Source organism: Rhamphochromis longiceps, linkage group LG11, assembly GCF_057381845.1.
Source record: "Rhamphochromis longiceps isolate RC_006_pf linkage group LG11, R_longiceps_female_GT1.1, whole genome shotgun sequence".
Classification (NCBI taxonomy): Eukaryota; Metazoa; Chordata; class Actinopteri; order Cichliformes; family Cichlidae; genus Rhamphochromis; species Rhamphochromis longiceps.
In genome coordinates this window covers 26038036-26062101 of record NC_140567.1, presented here as the reverse complement: position 1 = coordinate 26062101, position 24066 = coordinate 26038036, and the positions used below count along the sequence as shown (strand labels likewise).

The 24066-nt window shown below is 39.5% G+C and overlaps 3 protein-coding genes across 6 annotated transcripts in view; 1 reads left to right on the top strand and 2 right to left on the bottom strand.

Moving 5' to 3' along the window:
- The window catches only part of pou2f2b (POU class 2 homeobox 2b), a 76550-nt gene extending 75651 nt beyond the window's left edge, over positions 1–899 (bottom strand). The window contains exon 1 of the mRNA XM_085423340.1: positions 797–899. Coding sequence (XP_085279466.1) covers positions 797–856 — 60 coding nt within the window. The 5' untranslated portion in view covers positions 857–899. The remainder of the gene's footprint in view (positions 1–796) is intronic.
- A 2464-nt stretch (positions 900–3363) lies between these two features.
- dedd2 (death effector domain containing 2) lies at positions 3364–19436 on the bottom strand. Of its 4 annotated transcripts, none has more exons than XM_085423338.1 (6): positions 19226–19436; positions 18758–18858; positions 17163–17683; positions 16958–17077; positions 16313–16453; positions 3364–5315 (listed from the first exon to the last, which is right to left on the bottom strand). In XM_085423338.1, the coding sequence occupies exons 3-6, from the start codon at positions 17632–17634 to the stop codon at positions 4909–4911; spliced, it is 1140 nt and encodes a 379-aa protein (XP_085279464.1). In that variant the 5' UTR covers positions 17635–17683; positions 18758–18858; positions 19226–19436; the 3' UTR covers positions 3364–4908. The 4 variants fall into 4 exon arrangements, with proteins under 4 accessions (XP_085279464.1, XP_085279463.1, XP_085279461.1 ...); XM_085423337.1 differs by having other exon boundaries at positions 16958–17086; positions 18752–18858; positions 19226–19385; XM_085423335.1 differs by having other exon boundaries at positions 16958–17086; positions 19226–19384.
- Positions 19437–19624: 188 nt separating this feature from the next.
- Positions 19625–23660, top strand: rabac1 (Rab acceptor 1 (prenylated)). The gene is made up of 6 exons (XM_085423339.1): positions 19625–19780; positions 21147–21291; positions 21482–21694; positions 21856–21953; positions 22370–22471; positions 22712–23660. The coding sequence occupies exons 2-6, from the start codon at positions 21170–21172 to the stop codon at positions 22798–22800; spliced, it is 624 nt and encodes a 207-aa protein (XP_085279465.1). The 5' UTR covers positions 19625–19780; positions 21147–21169; the 3' UTR covers positions 22801–23660.
- Positions 23661–24066: the final 406 nt, after the last annotated feature.

The following is a 24066-nucleotide window of genomic DNA, read 5'->3' as shown; positions in this document are numbered from 1 at the left end:
GGCCACCAACAGGCTCCTAGAATCAGAGTGAGGTGTACTCTCTCTAGAACTGGAGATATCGTTTCCACTGGGGGAAATGCATACAGAAGCACATTTGGCCATTGGTGGGCTAGTGCATTAAGTGTCCTGGGGTGCATCTTGTTCGCCTATGAAGAAGAACAAGGGGCAGTGTGTTCACCCTGGAGGCAAAAAGATCTACTTGCATGTCACCGAATAGATTCCATGTCTCTAGTTAGGCTGTAAGGACGGCATCAGATATTTATTACAAACACGTTAACCCTTACATACATATGGTCAAATTTGATCTGTTTTGACATTTGACAGCAGCAACAAAACCTAATTCACATTCTTTTAGTCTGAAATTTGATGACTTGTTCTAAATTGTAAAATATACACTTAAATGAAAATATTTTAAATTGCACAAAGATCTTGACTTGTATCTATAGTGATTGAATTTAGATCCACCAGTGTGAGTGAAATAAAATAAAATGGTGGTTAAACACAAGTTTGAAACTGAAAACTCTACATGGCTTGTCTCTGTGGATTTCTTTATGGGATTGTGGTGACAGAGTTCAAGGAGGACCTTGACACCATCATGAGAAGTCTGTTCCCACAGAGACAGGCACCTGCAGGTCTTTGAAGGATCATGTGGACAGTGTAATAGCAAAACACTGTAGAATCAATCATATAGGGTTCACATAAGGAACAGAAGTCATACAGAGCTCAGCCAATGTCTTGACATGGACACAAGCTCCAAAATAGGGCGGCTCAGCGCTGCAGTGGTTAACAACATCACCTCATAGTCAGGTCTGTTCGTCTGAATCCTGGTTGTGGCCTTTCTGTGTGGAGTGCACATTTGTCCTACTTTGACTTCCTCACACAGTCCACAGATGCTTCTCAGGTAGATGGTGCCTGAAGTGTATAGAATGAAGTGCTGTGTTAATATAAGGTTAAAGTGTGGCTTGTAGTCAAAAGCACTTTGTGGCGACTGGTCACTAAGACTAGAATAGGACCGTATGAATGCAAGAATGCTGTGTGCCTGCTAGTGCCTTACAATGTAAAAATAACCAAACATTAATCAAATAAAGGTGGGGCGATTGTGGCTCAAAAGTTGGGCGGTCGCCTTGTAATCGGAAGGTTGCCGGTTCGAGCCCCGGCTTGGACAGTCTCGGTTGTTGTGTCGGTGGGCAAGACACTTCACCCGTTGCCTACTGGTGGTGGTCAGAGGGCCCGGTGGCGCCAGTGTCCAGCAGCCTCGCCTCTGTCAGTGCGCCCCAGGGTGGCTTGCCATCACCAGTGTGTGAACGGGTGGGTGACTGGATATGTAAAGCGCTTTGGGGTCCTTAGGGACTAGTAAAGCGCTATACAATACAGGCCATTTATCAAATAATAATTATTTATTCTGAGCCGATATTAAAACAGACATAAAAAGAAAGACTGTGAGGGTCATAAGTACAGCTGGGTATCGTCACTGATTTCTAGAATCGATTCAATTCCGATTCACAAGGTCCCGAATCGATTCGATCCACGATTCGATTTAATTCGATTCGATTTGAATCTGGGAAATTTTGACAGTCAGAAATATTATAATTCAGATCAGTACATTTACATATTTTTGTATCTATGAAAAGGAAGCTGACACATGCAAGACTTTATCAAAGGTGTGAGCGTCACAGCAGAGGCCTTTGTGTCAAAGTAGCTGAAGATAAAACACAGAAAAACATGAAGGAGATTTTCCTGTTCTGGGATTTTATAAAAATATTCTGCAGTAGATCAAAAACGAAAGAAAACCATTAATCAACACATGATTGTAATCTGAAGTTACAGCGGTTTTATTAGAGACACGGCTGAGCATTTTGCATTTTGCATAATTTTAAAAAGTTTACATTTGTTCAGTATTGAACGGCAGAAATTAGGTTTTCTTTTCAGATGTAAAACAAACAAAAACAGCGGCTGACAGCCTGTAAACAACGGTAGACTTGTGCGTAACAAGCAAGCAAATAATGCAGAAAACAGACAGACAGAGAGAGACAGAGAGAGGGGGAGAGAGAGAGCTGTGCATCCTGGTGGAAGCAAAACAGCAAAAGTCTGAGTGAGTTCATGACGATGTTTATGTGAAGCGTAGTTTGGATCTTCTTTTGCTGCTGGTTCGGTCAATAATGTTTGGAGAGACATCAAACTAACAGCTTTAGAATCAGCGCAAAAAGGGCGTAAACACACCTGCCGACAGATCAGAATCAGCGAGCTGTCAGCTTTCAGCTGTGACATGTGAGAAAGTCACATGTCACTGATTCTGATCCGCGGTCAGAGCTTTGTGTTTACGTCTTTGTGCAGAAGCCGTGTTCCTGCTCTCATTCACTGGTTGTTGAAGTTTTGAGGTTTCACCTGAGATTCTGGCATTTCGGGCAAAATAAATTTATATAAAAAAATCGATTCAGGATTTTAATGAATCGATTTCACGTTATCCAAGCCAGAATCGATTTTAATCGATAAATCGATTATAAAAACCCACCCCTAGTCATAAGACTATGGAGGGACCTGAGCTGCCATTTCAGCAAGTGTATGTGTGTTCAAAACACACACACACAAGGTTTCTTACCACTGCTTTGAATCCACAGACTAGTTGGGTCAAGTTTTGTATTTATAAATTGTACTTATGACATTTTTATGACATAGAAGTGAGACCAGTGTTTAACTCTTCTGATGTTATTGTACAACCATGTAATGGTTATACGAGGTTATATAATAGATCCTAACAGTTCTACACACCATTTTCACTTTGAATATAATAATATTAAAATATAGACATGACATGAATTATCGCTGTTAGGCTTTCATGTCTTAGTAAAGTGTGAAGCAATAGCTTGTGATAACAAATGTTTGTTTTTTTGTGGAGGGACAGAACATGATCAATATGTGAGGGTTAAATGTTAAAGCTTTAAATAACCTTAAATAAACATGATACCGTTATTATTTACAGTTACACTTTAGGTGCCATCAATAGGAAATTATGTTAGAGATGGGAAAAAAATGGTTTCATGTCCAATTAATTTAGCACATAAATGGAAGAAGAAATTAAAGTGGCCAAACCAGAAACAGCAGTTGAATTACTAACATGTTAGAGGTACACGCTATTCTTGGGTTTCATCATGCCGATATCTTAAAGCAAGAACTAATTAAGGACATGATCCACGATGACCTGCATTCAATGGAGCATTTCAGACCATTTCAGGGCAGGGGGAGGGCACGTAATTTTCAAACAACTGCTCAAAATAACCTCAGAGTTGGGAGACAATTTCAGATTACAAGTGGTGATAGTTTCAGAGACGCAAACAGGTAATAAATGTAAACAGCTTTAGGCCATCAAAACTCTTTATTATTCACAGGAAATTATTTCTTATTTATAAAGATTTCCACAAAAAGAATTGACCTTCATAAAGTAAATTTCTTTAACAAAAATGTTCCCCTGATTGAATTAATCTTTCTTCGCATGAAAGAATACAAACACACATTAATTAATTCCTTTAACAAATACACACAAAAGTAAACATGGAAATCTGTCCATTGTCCTTTTCTGTGCCCGGTCCTGCAGAGACCTGCACTTCAGACAGTGTCTGCCTGCTTACGTCGTGCCTGTATGAAGGGACTTAAGAGTGAAGGGGCTTATTGATCGTCTTCTATGAGTGAAGTCCAGGCATTAGTTCCAGCAGGGTGAGTCGACAGCTGTCCATGAGCCACTCTACTGGGCCTACATAGCAGGGCTGAGTGGAGCTGGGATGTGCACTTTTGATTTTGATCTCCCCAACATCACTTCTATTGACCGATGCACTGTCCTGTGCCTTACTTGCTGAGAGAAGCACTTGCTGAGGCCTTGCTGGAAACCCGGACACAAGCCACTGTTGCATTATCCGGGCTGCCGTTGACAAGCTTGTGATGATGAATCTTCCATGGTCTGTTGAGACCCAGCCCTAATCACTGCTGTCATCTACTGGCAACTGCTGTATCCACTGACCACAGCAATCACAAGTTGGGTTATCATGGTACACAGGGCTGGAAATTCCAGTGTTTGTTATCTAGATATAGATGTGGACTCTATCCAAAGTTGGGTCAATCTGTTGTGAGAGCAGCCCACTTTTCCACATCTAATTTTTTCTTTGAAGACCAGAAACTTTTATTGGCAGGTTACTTTATACTTTTAACAGAATCCAATAAAAATAATTGTCAGTTAAAGCTATTATTATTTTCCAAACCCCCAAAGAAGTATCCAACAGTCAATCTTGACGTTCTGGTTAAATTGATCTTTTTGGATTTGGGAATTTTAAACTCATGCTGGAATCTGAAATGTCCATGGTTACACATTAAAAAAAAAAAAAAATTAGTTAAATAAGGAGGTAGGGACACCCATGTGCTTTATGTGTTTGCGTCAACCAAAACTTAGTATTTTACATCATTTGTGGTAGCCCAGTTGCCTTAACCCTATTTTGTAAGACAGATAAAGCTGTGAGGGGCTTACCACTTGATCTGGTGACACAGGCTTGCTTGTTCCAGTTCTCAGAGACTAAGAAAAAAATCTCGATATATCCTGTGTCATCCTGATGTAGCACCTGTGCATGAATCCAAAGAAAAAAAAAATACAGTGATACATTATTATTTATATTTCATTTACAAATAATACACTTCCAACTAAAATTTGACAGTTCTTAAAAAAAAAAGAAAAGGCAAAAAGAAAGGCTCCTTATGAACACAAAAGAACCAATGGTGAGTTCTGCCATCTAGTGGTCATTAAATGGAATGCAACAAATGGAGGCCTCAAATGCTTCCAAGCTTGCCTGTACCCATTATTAATTACATTCCTCCCTTTTCTCTTCTTTAAGTTTAATATAATACACCCCAGAGAGTCTGATCAGTTTATGAATCCCAGTGAGTCTCTGGGTGCCCATCATTACTGGATGACATCATTTTCTTAGCTCTCAGCAGCCTTCGGCCCTCCTCGTAGTCGTCTTGGTCCACACTGATCAGCAGGCGCACGCCTTCGGAGCCCGCTGCGTTCCTCAGAGAGTCCGTGATGAATACTCCCTTCAGGGCCTCCAGCAGAGCTCCGCTCAGGTAGTCACTCCAGAAAGCCTCGAGGTTGGCCAGCTCCGTGAACTTGATGTCGCAGACGATGGATCCCAGGTCTCTGGCACGCAGCAGCGAACTCGCTTGACTGAACAACTCAAACTGCCGCTCCAGTGGCTGCCGCTTGTCCGAGGCGACGCCGTTGCGTAATGCCGATTCGTGCTCCAGGTATTCCGCCCGGACACGCAGGCGGATATCTGATAATGGCAGAGGGAGGAGGAAGTAATGATGGACAAAAGGGTGAGTGGCAGTGAGGAGAGAGAGTAATGGTAGGAAGAGCAGAGGGGAAGTGAAAAAGGAAGGAGGAAAGTGAAGGTTACCCAGAAAAGGAAAAAAAAAAAAAAAAAAAAAAAAAGAGAGAAAAGAATGGATAGGCCCATGACAGAAAAGGAGGGGTGATGAAGTTGAAACAAAGATGGGGGAGAGAAAGAAACAAACATGAAAACAATGTTAAAAGATGGCTCATTCAACTTTGTGCAAGACATCAAGCAAAAAGAGATTGTAGGAGTACTAACTGGACTTAAATATTTGATTTTACCAAATCATGACAAAGTAAGTGAATACGGTGGTGGAACAGGGCAAATTATTTACGAAGGGCAATGGACTTAGACCAACCCATGTGAACTTTTGTGCTCAATACAGCTACAAGCCCCTCTCGTCTGTTTCAGTGAAAGATATTCAGAGCACTGAGAGAAATCGTCTTTAGCTCATCCGGCTGTGTAGATCCCTTTTCTTTTTTTGGATGGACAATTCCTTTTTAGGTACTTATGGTTTTTAGCAACATGACTGAATCAGAAGACGCTGGTGCATGAGAATTTTCTGTACGACAGCCAGCATGGTCCTCATAAATCACGGCTGTAGCGTTTGTATACTGAATATGATTAAATGAACTTGGCACCCTGAGCAAATATCGCAGCGGGGGTAACAAAAACAACTCAGCAGTGACAAGCCCGGGAGTGGCTTTTGTTCCTGACAGGTGTTTATAAAGGGCAGATTCATTCAGATCAAAATGGGTAAGGCTGAGAATAGATAGCGTCTGGAGTTCCGTAGTAACAGGATTGGTGGTCATGCAACAGCACAGCGAGAAAGATTAGAGGATACATACTGTACTGAGCAAGAGCAACGCTGAGATCATCTCCCATGTCATTAATCCAGAGCTCCAAGTGGGAAATCAGCTTCTGACGACTTTTGCTGCAACAAAAATCCATTTCTCCCATTCAAACCCCTTTAGCAGATGTAAACAGTATTTACCAGCAACATTTCTTCCAGAAACATTCGCATTAAGAGTCTCACTGAATTCATGTGCAGAAGCTGCTTTTTCATATTTGCATCTGAATGCATGATGACATTTTATGAAGCAAATAAGGAAGAAAAAAAAAAAAAAAAAAACTTACAAAGGAGCACTGTGACTAAAAATAAACAAAATGGCTCAAAGGAAAAAAAAAATCAAATCAGCTTTAAATGCTACAACATGAAATACTTAATTTTGAAGGAATAAGCAGCACATGGTCACATCACAAATGTTTGAATGAAATGGACCCAGAGGTACTTCTAATAAACTCACGCTTGCCTCTGACAAAAACCCAGAGTATAAGGTAAGCATGATTACGAGACTGTCTTGAACTCTTCTTCATGTATGTACCAGAGGATTAGTGTACACTTTAACACACGCTTTGACTTGAGAGTCACATCCACCCCTCTTGCAGCCATGTTTTGTTTGGGGCTATAGGGAATGGCGCGAGACTCAAGAGGGATAAAGTTTGGAAAATGCCAACATTAGAAATGCAAATGTTGAATTAAACCATTGATTTTGCATCTCTTAACATTTGTAGAAGAGCAATAAGCAAACAGTGGCTTTGCATTCATGCCCCACAAGTCTGTAATTAGATTACTATAAAAACAGACGACTTGTTAGAAGGGGACACTAAATCAACACATTTTAAGCCATGTTTAAAATGTGTAGTTTTTACATGAAAATCATTTGAATGAAGGAAGAATGTTTTCTTCAAAAGGGATTTATGGTACAAAAATATAAAATGTCAAGATTTTTTTAAAGAAACCTTCGATTATAGTTCAAGTTTTGTTTATTAAATCATGTCTGTGTTACAATGTTTCAATAAATTGTGTTAGACTAAAATAACTTTTGTGGTAAATTCATTGGCAATACAGAAGCCAGACACATAGAAAAACTGTTGCACCAAAGATCATCATCACAGAATGTAAAACATCTGTAAAAACTATTCATTCCCTTTATATGTTCATTTAATATTTAAAAAAAAAAAGTTGGGCTAGTACTATAAATGCATTACAAACACTTGAGTGATTTGTCACTCTAAAGTATTACTTAGAGAAAAGCTAAGTCACATGACTCATCAGTTTAATATCATGAAAAAATTTGCTCATCTCTATAGAGCACACTGTACTTGTGCAACATTTAGTGAAGAAGAGCACCAAGATGTCTACAGGAGGTCTACACAATCCTAAAGCTGACATGGAAACACTACCTATAAAACCAGCGGGCTACTATAGAGGAAGCTGGCATTACAAAAGTGGAGGATCCACGTGGAATTAGGCTTATTTTATGAATTCTGCCCACTGCTTTCACAAGTCAGTAACTCCTCACCACTACAAACACATTATCCCCACAAGTGTGATGGTGGCTGCGTCATGCTGTGTGGAGGCTTCGCTGCAGCAGCTTCTGAAGGTAGAGGGTAAATTGAATGCAGCAAAACTCCTGAGAAATCCTGAAGGAAACCCGCTGCAGTCCGAGTCACATACGTTTTCAACACAATAAGCTACAGTTTTTCACCCCAACAGATTTGTGTTGACTTCGAAACTCACACTTGTTGATCACTAGCAGGAGTCCATTGTGATTTAATGAAGTTATATAAAAAAAGATTACGTATCCATCGTTGTGGCAAGCACATGGATAAATTTGCAGTTTGAGCATTTTTGTGTTTTGAGGTGTGAACTATCATAGAAGATTAAACAGACTACACATAATCTAACTTTATACAATATTCAGTATGGACAGAGGAAAATATGAAGTTCGAGCACCATTAACAATTTGACCTTTTTGGATCATTATAGAGTGTGTGAGGGCTGAGGGTACAATAAACACCTGCCCTTCATGCAATTACTCTATTTATGGATGTCCTCCATTTTGCCTTCCCATTTCATACTGAGGAGGATGGAGGCAGAGATAGTGACAGTGAGGAGGCCATTTAAAAGCACAGGAACACAGTGATAGTCATTTTGTTAGGGTTACAGAGCACTTCACGCTTCATCACACATAGAGACATCCACTTAGACAGGACATTAGGAACCACAGCTTTCATTTTCTCACTTTAAACACCAAGTCCGTTTGGCTCCTCATCTCACCCCACCAAAAGGAGGGAGGGGGGAAAAGAGAAAAAGTTTAAGTACCCATTTACGAGGAGTCACTTGGCACGGAGAGCTTCAACTCTTTATCGATCCGTTTTTCTGTTGAACAACTGACCAAGAGAGTGGAGAGTTAGGGGGGTATTGAGAGACAGGCAAAATATCTGTGTCTGCCTGAAGAACTTTTTCCCTATAGTTTAAAAAAAACAAAAAAAAACATAAATCCTCTGTACCGTTTTGTGTAGTTTGAATATTTACTGTTCATTCTCTCCTTCTCTTTGTGTGTGAGGATATAGTTTTCCTGACACACAGGGTGCTCTGTTTAGAACTGCGAACACAGACAAAGGAGAGAAACAGACAAGCACAAGTGGGTTGCATAGTGGTTAAATGGACTGTTCCTCCCCCAACATCAAGCAGGCATGGCACAGCAGTCACTTCTTAGTTTTAATGAGGCTTCAGTAAGGCCAATAGTTTGCATTGGCAACTTAATCAGCTCAGAAATGCATTTACTGCTCTGAACTATAACAAGGTAAAATCTAAATGGGATACTTGGATTACCCTTACCTTGACCAAATCTCTTAACCTTATCTTCCGGCCCTTTATTTGTGCCGCACCGTTAATCAACAGTGCTCATTAAACCAAGGAAGGGCCTTCACAAGCACCCCATTTAGACACAAAAACACTACTGAGCTGAATGTGCAAACACCTTTAAGACATTTGTAACAGCAGTTGTCATTGTCAGAATGTAATTGAGATACTTCACTGAAAATGACCTAAGAGATGATGAATGGTGACAAGAAAGAGTATTTGAGGTCTGTTCAAATGCTATGGGCCAGCATTGGACTGAACTGCCCTATCTATCTCTGCTCCATCTTGACAAACGCACACCAGGGCTCTCACAGGGCACAGAGATAAGATACAGCATGAGCTTCCTTCAGCAGAGCACTGTTCGGTGATTTTCCCCAGAACGGCTTGAGTAAAGGTTACATGGACATTTTTTTCTTTTTTTTTAAAGAGCTGTCTGTTGGCAGCCATTTTAGATTTGGTGCAATTGAATACATGGCCTTACAGAACAGGACTCTATGCCCAATTAGGATTTTTTTTTTTTGTCTCTTGAGCATCCAGAACTGGCATCGTGATGTTTCAGTTTGCCAAAATAATATGAGTCAGTTCAATTCACAGGAGCCTTGCACGTCTCCAATGGGTTCATATGCAGTGCTGACTCGCATTTTCACAAACATGTCCAACACATTTCTGTTTCCACTTTGAGTTAAACTCTTCAGTGTACTTGTTCTAATTTTATTTTGTAAATCCTAATTTATCTCACCATGACCTCAGTCAAATATAACCTAAATCTCTGTTTGGGTTAGGCATCAGACATTACGTTTTTTTAATAAATGACCAGAACAGCTTTCACTTCTGCATTACTACTGAAACTTTCACCACAGCTAAAAACCTCCATGATTTCATCTGGTGTCATCCTCTTTAATAACATTTAGAAACTGTACTGTGTAATATGAGCAAAGGTCAGGGCTGGTGCACAGTGGCCATTTCAGAATATGAATCATTCAGACTGAACAATAGTAGGCTGGAGCAATTTGCTTTAAGTCTGGTGGCTTCCTTGACAGGCTACTGAATTTTATTAAAGTAGCAAAGTTAAGCAGACATTTTTCTGTACGCTTCCACAATAATCTTTCTGCATGTTGTCCAAGACAAAACTAGACTTGTGCAACTTCTCTCAGCTCTCTTTTTAGGCTTTAGCCCATGACTAGAGACTGACCAATTAGGTCTTTCCAGAGAGAGAACTGGCTGTTGTACAACGAAGGCATTCACCACCCTTCATACGATGAAAAGTTTAATTAACTGTGAAAAGTTCTGCAGGAAAATCTGAAATGGCAGCTCTAAAATGGAGGACAGACTGACTCTGACAGTACACATACTTGCTGTATTTTTCCTCGGCTACTACGCTGCCAACTTAATTTTCCTGTAAGATTGAACTGTGCTGCATTGGTTTCCCAGGTTGTGTACGTAAATTAAGGTTAGACAATGTGATGAGTGGCTATGTTGTCAGTGTGGCTAACAGTTTAGTTTTCTTTACAGCTAAAGGTTTTCAGCTATGCCTAATTCAATGTCCTATTCTTGCCCATATAAAGCATCTGGTCATCTGGTTGGAAGAAGTTAGTTTCATTCTTTTCCCAAGCCTTACTCACATTTACTGGAATTTCTGCTGGACATATTTGTGAAAATATGTTAAGTTCCCGTGATTTCAAATATTGGGGAATTTAAAATACTTTCGTTACACGCTTCCCCTTTCGGTATGCTTTGAGTAAAATCAAACTGACTCAAGGTTTTCCCAAGATCACTGTACAGTCTTTGGGTTTGAGACTTACTGCTGAGGACTCTGGTAGTTCTGTGAAACACTGACACCAATAACTCTTGTCATTAATAGGCAGGAAGCTAAAAATCTCAAATAGAAGCTTTTTTTCTTCCACAGTGCACAAGACTAGAGAACATTACAGGATGATTTTTTCTGTTAAAGCAGATTATGTTTTCTGAAGGAGACAGGGTAAGGAGCAGCTACATTATGATACACAAGCATCGTATACAGAGCAAAGTGGCAGCACCAACCCCTGCTGTAACAAGGGGGAGAGCCTCTTTTACCTTAGGCATCGGCCCAGACTTGTGAGAGAGCGCATGACTGAGTTGATCGCGCACACTGCAGTATGTGCAGACAGAGTGGAGTGACAGACTTTTTTGTTTTGTTCCTCAGTCTCCATGATCCATTGTGTCTTAGGTTACTCGATCTGAGTCACATTCTTGAGTCAACCTGGTGGAATCAAATGTGGAGTCAAGACAGCAACAGTTCATAGTCACAGGCACATCACTCATCCTGAGTAGCTAAGAAAGGCTGTCCTTAATGATTTCTTCTTCTTTTATTTTTTGAATGAAGTGAGAATCATCGGGCTTTTGTTGTAATGAATATTTCTGACCAACAGGCAAAGATGGACATTCAAAAGAAGTTTGGGAAAGTCTACATGAATGACTAAGCAAACTTCACACAAAAGGGAAACTGATGTTAGTGTTATCTGTCTTTTTGTACCAAGACAAACTACCATTGATTTCTTAAAGGCAGGTAGTAGTGGAAATATGGGCAAGGACGTTGACAATGGATTACATAGTGCAGCTTTTCAGTGGGGTTAAGACAGTTTCAAACAACTGCTAAAAAGTGATTTTTGGGGGATATGTAAGGTTTGACAGTTGTCAGAACCACTCTGGTTCAAGCTTAGCAATAAAGCAGAACAATGGCTCTATCTGGTAGTGATTGGACTGGACACTTATATTGAAAGAAAAGGGAATAAAACAAAAAACAAAAAAGGACAAGACACAGCCTACCAGTGAGCATTCTTATCAACAGCAGCAGCTGAACATAGTCCAAAAGGTTAGAGAAAAGAGAGGTGGAATGAAGGGAAAAGAATATAAAGGACTCCCACAGGGAGAAACTGATAAGGCAACAAAACTCTGATGTTGTATGTTTAAAAACGACAGTTAAAGGGTTATCATTAAGTCTCAACAAGATCATAGTGTACCAACAAAAACATAATGTGGAAATGCTTTAAAAAAAAAAAAATCAAAGGGAAGCGCATCACATTGAGTTCTCAGACTTAAAAGTAGCTCTAGGATTTTTAAGCACATTTGGTACTAACATAAAAAGTATGAGCGCTGTGGTCTGTACAGCACAGAGAGCTTTAGGCAATATTGCAGTCTGGATTTTTCACCAAATGTGACACTGGGTTGAAAAACAAAACAGAAGGAAAATAAAAGTTTCCTCAACCCTGGAACATGTTTGGACTCTGTGCAGCTCCAGGAAGAGGTAAAGTACAGTGGCCTTTGCAAGCACACCATCTTCCACATTTTTATAAGTAGGTGTGAATCTAGTGTACCGCTCTGTGCTATTTAGGGATGGGAATCGAGAACTGGTTCTTGTCAAGAACTGGTTCCCAGTAGTCTACTTCCTTCAAATCGTTAGTCTGCCTGCCTATCGACCCTGCTTATCCGTTCTTGCACTCTTGCTACATTCAGCTGATTTAGTTTATGTGTAATAGGAGGAAAACAGTAGTGCAGTTTATGACGTGAATATGGACATTTCTTTTATTTTTTATTGTATAAAAGGATGAGAGCGCAATGGTAAAGTGGAGACTGGGACAGAAACAACTGCCTTATACTGTTAACGCAACTTCAACATTCCGCAAGCACAGCATGCTAACGCTAAGCTAAGCGGTAGGGCTGCACGATTAATCGTTAGAAAATCGCGATCTCGATTCATACTTATGTGCGATCTCATTTCCCATTTCCAAATGACAACGATTTTAAAAAAAAAAAAAAAAAAAAAAAAAAAAAAAGACGACGACTGTACCGCATTTTGATCCGGGACGTACTCTGCATGAAAACAAGCGCTCACTCTTCCTGCTCAACAAATGACAAGGGCGGAGCCTTATACCACGTGATACAGAAGCTGTGCCGTGTGATGCTAAAATTAGCAGGGAAAAAAACAACAGAGAGCACGTCAGGGATGACGAGAAAGTGACAGGAGAAAATCCGTCCCGGTCAACCACCCAAACATCAATAACGGGAACCTTATACAGCGCTTCCCTATACCCGTCGAACTCCCGCAGGCACAAAGAAATTACGGAGGCTATCACTTATCACCTGACCAAAGATATGGCTCCCATCAACACTGTGCAAAACGAGGGATTTAGGAAAATGATCAACACCCTAGACAAACGCTACACAGTGCCGTCCCGCAACTATTTTTCTATTGTTGCACTACCTGCTCTATACACGCAGTGTCGAGCAACGGTGGAGACGGAATTTCAAGCAGTACGACATTTTGCGGCAACAACAAAACGTGAGACATTTGTTGTTTTTATGTTTACTTATTGTTTTTATGTTCAGTCTCAACTGTTACGAAGTTGATGTGCAGTTAATAAGTGCAATAAATATTTATACTGGAAAAGAGAATCGTGATCTCAATTCTAAGCCAAAAAATCGTGATTCTCATTTTATGCAAAATCATGCAGCCCTACTAAGAGGAACTCAGAGTGATGCTAAAGCTGAGTGAATGCTGACTTAAGCCCAGCACCATGATAAAGTGAGCCATTAGTTATAGTGAAGCAGCCACTGCTGAACTTCAACAGGTAACAAACTGATGAGCAGTCATACTGCAGTCTCCGTTTCTACAGTGGAATCACCAAGACGATTGCTTTAAAGTCTCTTGGTGATGGTTTTTTTATCTTCGACTTGCATTGTCGGCTTTGTGTTCATACCTAAATACTAAGAGAAAGATCACGTTTGTCCTTATTAGGATTTGTGATTATGAGACGGTCAGTTTCAGATCATTTTACAGAGTAACACTAAAGTAATGTAACAAGTAGTATAACAAATGTCTTTCTCCTGGAAGTAATTAAATAACGTACTGCATTACTTTTAAGAAAAGTGTTCTGTGAAATATGTGCAACAACTTTTTAAATTTATTTTTTTGAGTAGTGACCCCAACACTGATCACAACAAAGAGGGGAAATGCCTCCAACATGCACAAACATTTCACCACCTAGTTAATTACGTACGCAATTAATTTGCATGAATTTGATATGCTGCTTAGAAGTGCTGGCGACTCTCAAAGTGGAGGCAACAGAGGTGTGGACTCGAGTCACATGACTTGGACTCGAGTCAGACTCGAGTCATTAATTTTATGACTTTAGACTTGACTTGAAAAAATGTTCTAAGACTTGTGACTTGACTTGGACTTTTACACCAATGACTTGGGACTTGAATTGGACTTGAACCGGTTTACTTGAAAAGACTTGATATTTTACCCCAAATACAAAATTTAACATGCATATTATATAGAGATTGAAAATGTGACGTCATTCACGGGTAGAACCGCAAAGGATTCTGGGAACTCGTGGCAAGCGGTACTAGCGCACGCAGGCTTTCAATTAAAATCAGTTATACAGCGATAAAAAGAAACACAAGAAGCTGTTGTATTATTAACTGCAATAGCCGGTCGCATGACAGCCACGGGAAGCCGACGGGTAAAGAGATCGGTTGTTATCGGATTACCTCGTTGAAGAGAAATTGTTCGAGCCATGTTTCCGAAGTAACAAAGAGGCGACGGGTGGCCTGGATTGCAGCCATTCAAAGGTCAAATATAATGTCCCAGAACCCTCCAGCTCACAGGTTAGTCTGCTCCAAGCATTTACACAAAGGTCAGTGTTTTTTAGTAGTTAATACGTCACTTTCATAACATAACTGGTGATATAGGTTACAAGCAAGTCTGGCGCTGAACAGAAATTGTCGCCCTATGCTCCTTTGTTTATTGTGCATAAATAGTGAATTGTCCTGACACAATATTGCGTTTCGCCTCTGTTATTATGGTACATTGACAAAAACATATACTTTTATTCACAGGATAAAACAGGTTTTTTGTATCACTAATTGCCCAGTACGATTACAGCATACAGTATTATTGTCACTGCTACATTTCTGTGATGCTACCAGAAATTATTTCCACTACTAATTAATTACCGTTGAGCTCAAAGGTCCTATTAATAAACGGTTAACGAATGTGTATTTATGACGACGATTTGTGAGACTGGTAAACTTATGATACGTACGATGGTCTTTCGTTCTACACGGTGCATTTCAAGGTCCTGCACCCATCCGGCGGTAAACTGTACCTGGGCTTGTTGCAGTGACCGGAAGTTACTAAACTTCATGAGTGTATGCACTCACTCCAAGAACCGTATGATTATAAATATGCATATAAATATGCTAAGATGAGATAGCTGACTTCATCTAACTAGCAAATGTTGTCCAGGCTACGTTGGTGATACAGTTTTTTTAATGTGTATGATATTTTTGTCATGCGATTTTAAAGCCGGTCCTACAACCGCATCCAAGAATAACATGCAGCTTATCTCAGAACTGTCGGTGAAAATTATTCTTGGCGCTAGGTTTAATTGAGCTGCATTTTAAAGAGGTGCAATTTCACAATTTGTGTATATTTTCTAAGTTCACTATTTTGTCATGTGTTGAGAAAAACACAGATTTTAAAATTACATGGTCTAACATTTACATTTAGCATATAACTGCAACATTATTTTTTCGTTGTTTTTTTTTTTTTAAAGACTCGAAAGGACTTGAAATTCAAAGTTTCAGACTTGTGACTTGACTCGGACTTTTACACCAGTGACTTGAGACTCGACTCTGACTTGCCTGACATTACTTGAGACTTGACTTGAGACTTGAGGATAAAGACTTGAGACTTACTTGAGACTTGCAAAACAATGACTTGGTCCCACCTCTGGGAGGCAATGAGAAATCGATAAGGAACCGAATCAATAAGCAAAATCGATAAAGAAATCGGAATTACTAAATTCTTATCAATTACCATCCCTACTGCTATTTAATTTGTCCATTTCTCCCAAGTCTACAAATAACATGTTAAATTGTATGCTAACTTTTAAACACGAATCTTCTTAAGCATGAACTTGGCGCTTTTATGCATTTTTAAACATTTTGGCATTCAAGATTTAGCATAGATAAACAACATCAGAATTGAAGAAACTAAACAGGAAATATGATGATGCCAGGGAGGTGTTAATAGGCTGAAAATTATATTCTCGTCTGTTTAAAGAAGGAAAAATGAGCAGCAGGGGTAAATAGCAGGATGAAGGTACCACAGAAGACAAGAGAAAAAACAAAAAAATAAATAAAAAGAAAGACACTTTGAAAATGCATGAGTTGCACTTACCACAGGACACTTTTTGTGGCGCTGGTGGTGGAGGCAGAGGATGACTTTGCCTGCTTGTTTTCTTGGACTTACGGCTCCAGCCATTTCCCCTCTTCTTCCTCCGCCTACTTGCACATGGCCCAGCCACAGGAGTGTAAATACCTGACAGAAAACATATTGACTGAGTTCAGGGATGCAAGACAAAAATAACAGCAAAGGACTATTTTTAGCTTTTCATCGAAATTTTACTGCTGATATTTGATCACAACTTTCAACAAGAAAAATGCCTGTTAAGATCATGGTGCGTACACAGCGTTCTTCCCCACACAAGACACAGATCAAAAAAAAAGAAAAAAAAAAAGGTTTTAACCACCAAAAATTATTTTTTAAATATTATTATTTTAATTAGGATAATAATCACTGACATATATAATAGTCAGAAATACACAAAAGGCACCGATTTATGTGGGAAAAAAAGTAGCAGCTTCCATGCCTTAATTTATATTTTGCATATAAGCAGAGTCAATCAGGCTAAAGAAGGCCAATTCTGAACCACAAAAGAATCTGGTACACACACACACACGTTTTCAAATCATCATTAATCAGCTTGAAGACACTTAAGAACGTACTTCAGTTTGGCCAAATACTAAAGAGCAGTAAACTTACCAGTTTCTAATTGATGTGCGAAAGATGTAAGAGGAGTTTCGGTCTCCCTGCAGCTGCTACTTATTCCAGAAGTACACACCGACTCTGTGCTTTCTATCTCATACCTCTGTCCAATTCTCTCTGGAGAAACTGAAAAGCATAAAAAACACATAATGGCAAACTATTTGAGATCAACTACAGCAGGACATAATCTCAAGATCCTCACCTGTCCTCCTTTTCTTGTGGGACACTGAGGGTAGCAGGTCATGACGGGTAAGGACTCTTAGAAGTTGCAGTAGTGGTGCCAGGTTTCCATCACTAAAGTATCCTCTCCTCTCGAGCTGTAGCAACAGCTCAAGGCCACTCTTGGGTTTTGGGTCCAAAAAGGGCTGCTGTGACCCCGTAGGCTTTAATTGCTGCCATGCTTTTAGTAGCTGTGGACTTGGGGCCACACCTGGATCATCTGGATTGTCCTCATGGGGTTCAACTGTCCAGCCTGCGGGATCGAGAGGATGTGTCGCGGAGCAAGTTTCATTCAGAAGGAATGACAGGACTTCAATGTCAGTCTCGGTCAGCTGAGAACCAACTACTTCAAAGACTTCATGGAGAGACAACATCCCATAGTAGTTGAGGCACTCTGTTTCATCCCAGTACAGTGAATCCCTGAGTGGGTACCCTTGATGATGCACTGCAGCCATGGTCAGGATTTGGCTATGGACCTTTCCCACGTTTCAGCCAGTGATAAGACTACAAAAACAAATAGAAGAACAATTACTATTAAAGTTTTTTGATGTCTAACAAGATACATCTGAGTAACCATATAAACCAGATAAGTAGGGTTGGGTACTGAGCTGGTGCTGTTGAGGGAACCAACCAAAATATGTCAGTGCTACTGTTAATCAGCACCAAATTCTGGTGCCAGAAAAAAAAAAAAAAAACTGGGTTAGAGAAAGAAAGAAAACAAGATGTCAATAATGCTACATACTGAAGAGGAACAAATGACAGGGCAAAGGTAGCGGTAGAATGCTGAAAGCATTTTCAGGTGTGGTTACATGTTTTTTAAAAACTCTCTCTAACACTTGTAGTGCAAAGTCCAAAGCAACACATCTAATCTGCATTTACACCTGGTCAAACAAAAATAGAGCTAAAGCTGAAGAGTGTGCCATATTTTCTAGCCTGAAAGCCAAATTCACTAGAGGACCTGCAGCTTTAACTCTAGCGTAACTGTAGCCAAAGTACAACTAATCGAACCAATGGATGATGAAGCTTTTAGTGAGACATTGACATCTTCTTCAGGTAAAAACTAGGTAGCTGGACAATATGTCAGAGAAACGGGGCTGTTTTCACTGCATTTGTTGACATTTTTACTTTTCAGTACACATAATGCATTGTACTCAGCGTTCCTGTAAAGGCTGCAATTCTCATTTAACAGGCTTGACCTCGAGTTCCTTCCATGTTCTATACTCCTACTTTTAATTGCATTACATACACTAAACAATGTCATCTGTGTCGCTGTTTAAGCTATAAAACGCCGCTCCAACAAATCCCGTGTAGCTACATATAAACTGCATTAACCACTAAACTGTATTCATCTATAAAACATAGCAAGCCGTTTGTGCCATGTAACACAGTCAATGATCATGTTGGCGTAATACTGCAGCGTTACGCCCGTTCTCTAGTCTCTACCATTATATGGCTGCATCAGCTAGCTCAGCAGTCCTTGCCATTTTCACCCTCAGCTCGAAACAGTTTTTAAACGCGTAACGGAGAACCCCCTTATAACCACTTTATTTCCATTTACGCTCAGAAACGTACACTAACCAGTTGGAAGCCAAAGATATTAGCCGTTCTTCAGACGCCCAGTAACAACCGGTGGAGCAAAATTTTCCCCTTTGACAAGTTATGTAACCAGTCACGTTTATCTGTGGAAAAAAGCATAACAAACATCAAGAACTGCAATGCAAACAGCGGTTTAGCCAAATAACAAACCTGAAATTAACAGGTGTGCTACATTTCTATATACGCACTGAAACATATAACAGTAACTATAGGGTTAAAATATATGTATATATTTTTCCTCTATATGCATTACCGATAAATACAAAGAACAGAAATGGATATCGCTTGCTAGCTACTAACGTTAGCTTACTTCAGCTTTAAATTGGCTGTAGTATCGACAAGCATTGGGTCACATACATGAAAGCGTGAAAAAAGCACCAGTAGATTAATATTCAAAGCATTTTAACGGGATATTAATCAAGAAACCCAAAGTAACTGGGGGCGACTCACCTCCGGGTGGGTTGAATGATCTAGTAACTTCCACAGCAACGTGCAGTTCTGCACTACGTCAACGCTGAGGAATTGACCAATCACAGCCCCCTGACTTCCACGGCGACACCCAGTCACGTTTTTGCTCTCGCTGATCTTTTGAACTGATCTGAAGACAGTTTTTCATAAACAGTCACTTTATCGTATTGATCAAGTCAGTAAAGACAGCTGATTCAAGGGCGCCCCCCCCCCCCCCGTTTTTTTTTTCGTTTTACTTTTTTTGTCTTAGCTTCCACATGAAAAAAAAAAACAAACCAAAACAAAAACAAATCAGTACTTTAAGCGAGCTTTGCAGCGTAGTGTCCATAAGCATATAAGCACAAGAATATGTACTGCAGCAGGCTACACCCAAACGTAGCAGAGGGAAAACTGCTGGATGCTGTCAGTAGGTGGCGGTGTTTGGAACCAAGGCAGCTAGGAACAACAACAAGGAAGGCAAATAAGAGCCACATCATATCCGTAAACTAAAACAGCAACAAAAGGTCTGAGGCAGTCCCATTAAACTCATCTCCTGCTGTGAGTATATGTAATTAAACCATTATAAATTTGGCAGTTGATATTGTTCATTTTTATTTCGGTTCATTTTATTTAGGTGTGTAAAGTTGGGCTACGATAAAATCATAAATCCGCTTCGACTGGAGTGGTTATTAGCAGAGAAGCTAGCTGCGACAGAATTTGAACAACAAGAGTTATTAAGAACAACTAGGAGTTATGATGGACTACATACCGGGGTTTAAAAATGTCATTCAGTTAGGATTCTTGACAAATTAAAAATAAAATAAGTGAGTATTCCTTGGAAATGTTGTCGTATGTTTAATGATGTGGCATTGACCAAGCCCTTTTGCTGACGAACATTTTCCTCTGCCTACTGTTGCTAAGCTCGGTCTTTTGTGTTGAGTGTTGTTTCTTCAACCTCTGGGAACGACAGGACTGAAAAATGCAGGAATATAAAAACTGGTGTTGGTCACGAACTTCATTCTACACTGGCTGACCTGTTTATAAATACTTTAGTTAACCATTTATATGGATATAAACAAAGAGAGGGAATCAATTAAGTGGTGCCAGAATGGTGCCCTTCTTCTCCTTTTGACTGTTCTCTTTAGGGGTAACCACAGCAGATCAGATTTCCTCTATCTCGCTGATTATATCCTCCACATCCATGACCCTGAGCCTCCACTCCTTCCAGCTTCACTGTTACGTCTGCCTCACTTTCAGTCACATGTATTCTATCTTACTTCTACTGAGTTTCATGCCCAGATTTTGGTGTTATAATATGATGGTTTAAAACAACTTATGTTGCTAAATATAAACGTCTATTGGGAGTCAACATCATAAGTATGTGCAAAATTGCATAGCAGGATTTTTTTGTGTGTGTGTATATAAAAACAAATTGGCACCCCTGAAATAAATTTAATCTGGTTTGCTAATTGAGGTTTATTATAGTCAAGCTTAAAATACTTTTTTTAATGAGCTGCTCAGGAATAACAAAAAATAAAAGGCATTGGCAGCAAAAATATGAGTCAGAGAATCATAACTTTAAACCTATATGAGTCTTACTTCATCCACCAGTGTTGTTGTGTAGGGGAAGAAAGCTTTTTTTTTTTTTTTTCTTTCAACCTTATCTTGAGACCAAGTCAGTTTGATTGTAGTGTTTGTTTGTTTTTTATCTTTTGTCTTTTTGAATCTTGGAAGTTTTTACATTTTGATGAAAATTAAAATTTGATAATGAATCAAAATAACTGCCTAACTTCCTAGAATCAAAATAACTGTGGCATTTCAACATTTCTATCCATTGGTGAGATTTGCTTCTAGAGGGACTTGAGAATTAGTGATGGAAATGTTTTACAACTGGTATTTACATTCTGTGTTTTCTTCCTTGCAGTTGTCTGACAGCAGACTGTGTACATGCCATCTGGAGTGCCAAAGGGGGAGAACTGTCAAGTGGACATGGACAGCAAGGCAGGAGATCTGTTCACAGCTGAGGATGCTCATCCTACAGGCACAGGAGGCACAGGAATCCTGGCAAAGTATGAGTTTAAATGTGTTTGTCTATCTCAGATTTATCACACAATAGAGCTGACATGTGCTTCTGCATCTGTTATACCTGCTACTAATGTTTGTAAGCTTAATGAGCCACCAAGTGATAATATAAATTTTGCACATGTCATAACTCCTCTTAATGTTTCTGGTTCTTAATGTCTTCATCTTATTTCATAGGCTCTGGCTTCCCAAAGGCATCTCAGCTAGCATGGCTAAAGAGTGGTTCGACAAGCGCCGATTATCCATTCGACCTTGGGCCAGTTTTGTAGACCAGCGCAAGTTTTCAAAACCCCGCAACTTTGGAGACTTGTGCAAGAGGGTGGTGAAAAATGTGGAAATTTACAACAGCAACTACACCTTCATCTTCTTGGGGCTTATCCTCTACTGCATGTAAGCCCAAAACACGACTTTGTTCGGAGCTCATAAATCTGGTTAGGCCAATGAGAAACGGGGGAAAAGGGAAGCGGTAGTAAAAAAAGAAAGAAAGGAATGAAATTTTCAGCTGATACACTGTAATAAACGATTGGACTGTTGATGTTTCCTCTCTTCAGCATCAGCTCGCCCATGCTACTGATCGCCTTGGCTGTGTTTGCCGGTGCCTTTTACATCATTCACATCAAATCTTTGGAGTCTAAACTGGTTGTGCTCGGTGAGTAAAAGTGTCTCAAATAACTCGGACAATCACATAAATACCTGCTTGTTGAATCACCGGCAAGTAATATAAATGTTTTTTTGAGCAGCTACTTTAAGATAAAGCTAGCTCGAATAATTAAACATCAAACTTTAAGTTGTATATCTTTATTCATCTATTTGTTTATTTATTTATTTATTTATTTATTACCTCTAAATTGTTGTGTATAGAAATTAAATCAATGGGTTAATGAAGCAACCTATTTCTGCCCGCAAATTATTGTTCTCTACTATTACAGTTCTCAGTAAACCACAAAAGATGTCAGTTTAGTGAAGAATAAGCTAAATTTATGTAAGATTTTAGTTTGAGAAAATAAAACATCTTCATTTTTATGGAGTCTTTAATTGCTGTCATAATTTGTGTTCTCAAACCAGGCAAAGAGTTGACTACGCCTCACCAGATGAGCCTGGCTGGAGCCATTTCTCTGCCTGCGTTCTGGTTAGCCGGAGCTGGCGCTGCCGTGTTTTGGGTTCTTGGTAAACCAAACCACATTATACTTGTTCTGTGTTACTCTTTTGAATCTTTGTTTTAAAAAAAATGTTATTGTGTTTTTCTGATTTTGGAAATATAATTGAACATATTCCACTGCTGTCTGCAATGCTAACATTTCTCTAATAGTGGAACCTAAATCTTGTTCACGCATTTGTAAGAAAAACCTTCTTCTTTGTTACTTTCTCTTCACATCCATTTTATACTGCTATAATTCATCTTCCCAGGAGCAACGCTGTTTGTGATTGGCTCTCATGCTGCGTTTCGTGAGCTGGAGGGATCGGACATGGAAGAGCTCCTCATGGAGCCCGTATAAAGACCAGGCTAAACTATCAGCAGGCGCCGGTTGGCTATCAGTCATCATGTTGACCCTGCAAATATGTTTGCACACAGGAAGAGCTGTTCATATATATGTTTCTTAGCTTGTTAAATTCCCTGTGTTTTAACCCCTTACCATGGTATCAAGAATGTACCTTGTCATGTTACTGACAGCTTTTTGAAGCTCATTTAAGCACATAAATTGCCATAGAACACAAAAATGGATTTCTGAACGTAAGTCTAACCACACATTAATGCAGATTATATGCCTTCTATGTTCATTTTAAACCTTGGATGCCTCTGATTTGTGTAAAATAGTCTTTCATTCCTTGCAATATTTCTCAGCTTATATCTTAATGGGCTATCTGTGCTGTGCTCTCTGCTGTAGATATTTGGGCTAATACATTCTCTCTGATTTGAATAATATGTATCAATGTAATCTTTACACTTCTAAAGAGAATTTGTGATTGTTTCCAAAGGAAAGTGCAATTTAAAGCTTTAAAACTGTATCTAATGCTAATGCACAAACACACATTATCATTATTATTGTTATTATTATTATTATTATTATTATTATTATTATTAGACAAATGCAGGTTTGGTCATTCAGATAGGCTTCTTATATAGATGGCTTGATGATGACACATCTTTAAAGGTCAGTACTTAATCATGGTATTTTACATCGGGTTTATAATTTCCTTGTTAGCATGTATACATGTTTAGCTTGGAACTTGGAGGTGTAACGTCACATAAATGTAAAATACTTTATTGAAATTCATCGTTCGTTTACATTCTGATAAAAGTTGGGTGTTTTGTATCTATATTTTCTCAGTGCAATAAACTCTTAAGGCCAGCTTATCCAATTCTCGCTTTCTTTCTTTTTTATTCAGTATCAAATTAAGTCATATTTATTTCCTCTAAAGTTGCTATTACAGTTGACTTTTGTTTGTGCATGCATAGCAGGAGTTGTAGTGAACTCGGTGTCCCTCGGCAACACTTAGGTCTGTACATGTTCTCATTATTCTGCTCCAGTCTGAATACACAGTGGAATAGGGCACTTCCAGCCCTTGTGGCTCCTCTCCTCTGCCTCCAGTATACCAAGCACCGCAGCGCTCACCAACCCCCTCTTGTCCCCCTTTTCACGTGACCCCTGTGACCCTGTGCTCTGTGACAGCACAGCAAAAGGACCCCATGCTCAGGTTGCCATAGCGATGACCTTGGAGGGCCCCAGTCAGACACACACTCGTCCACAGGAGCACTCGCT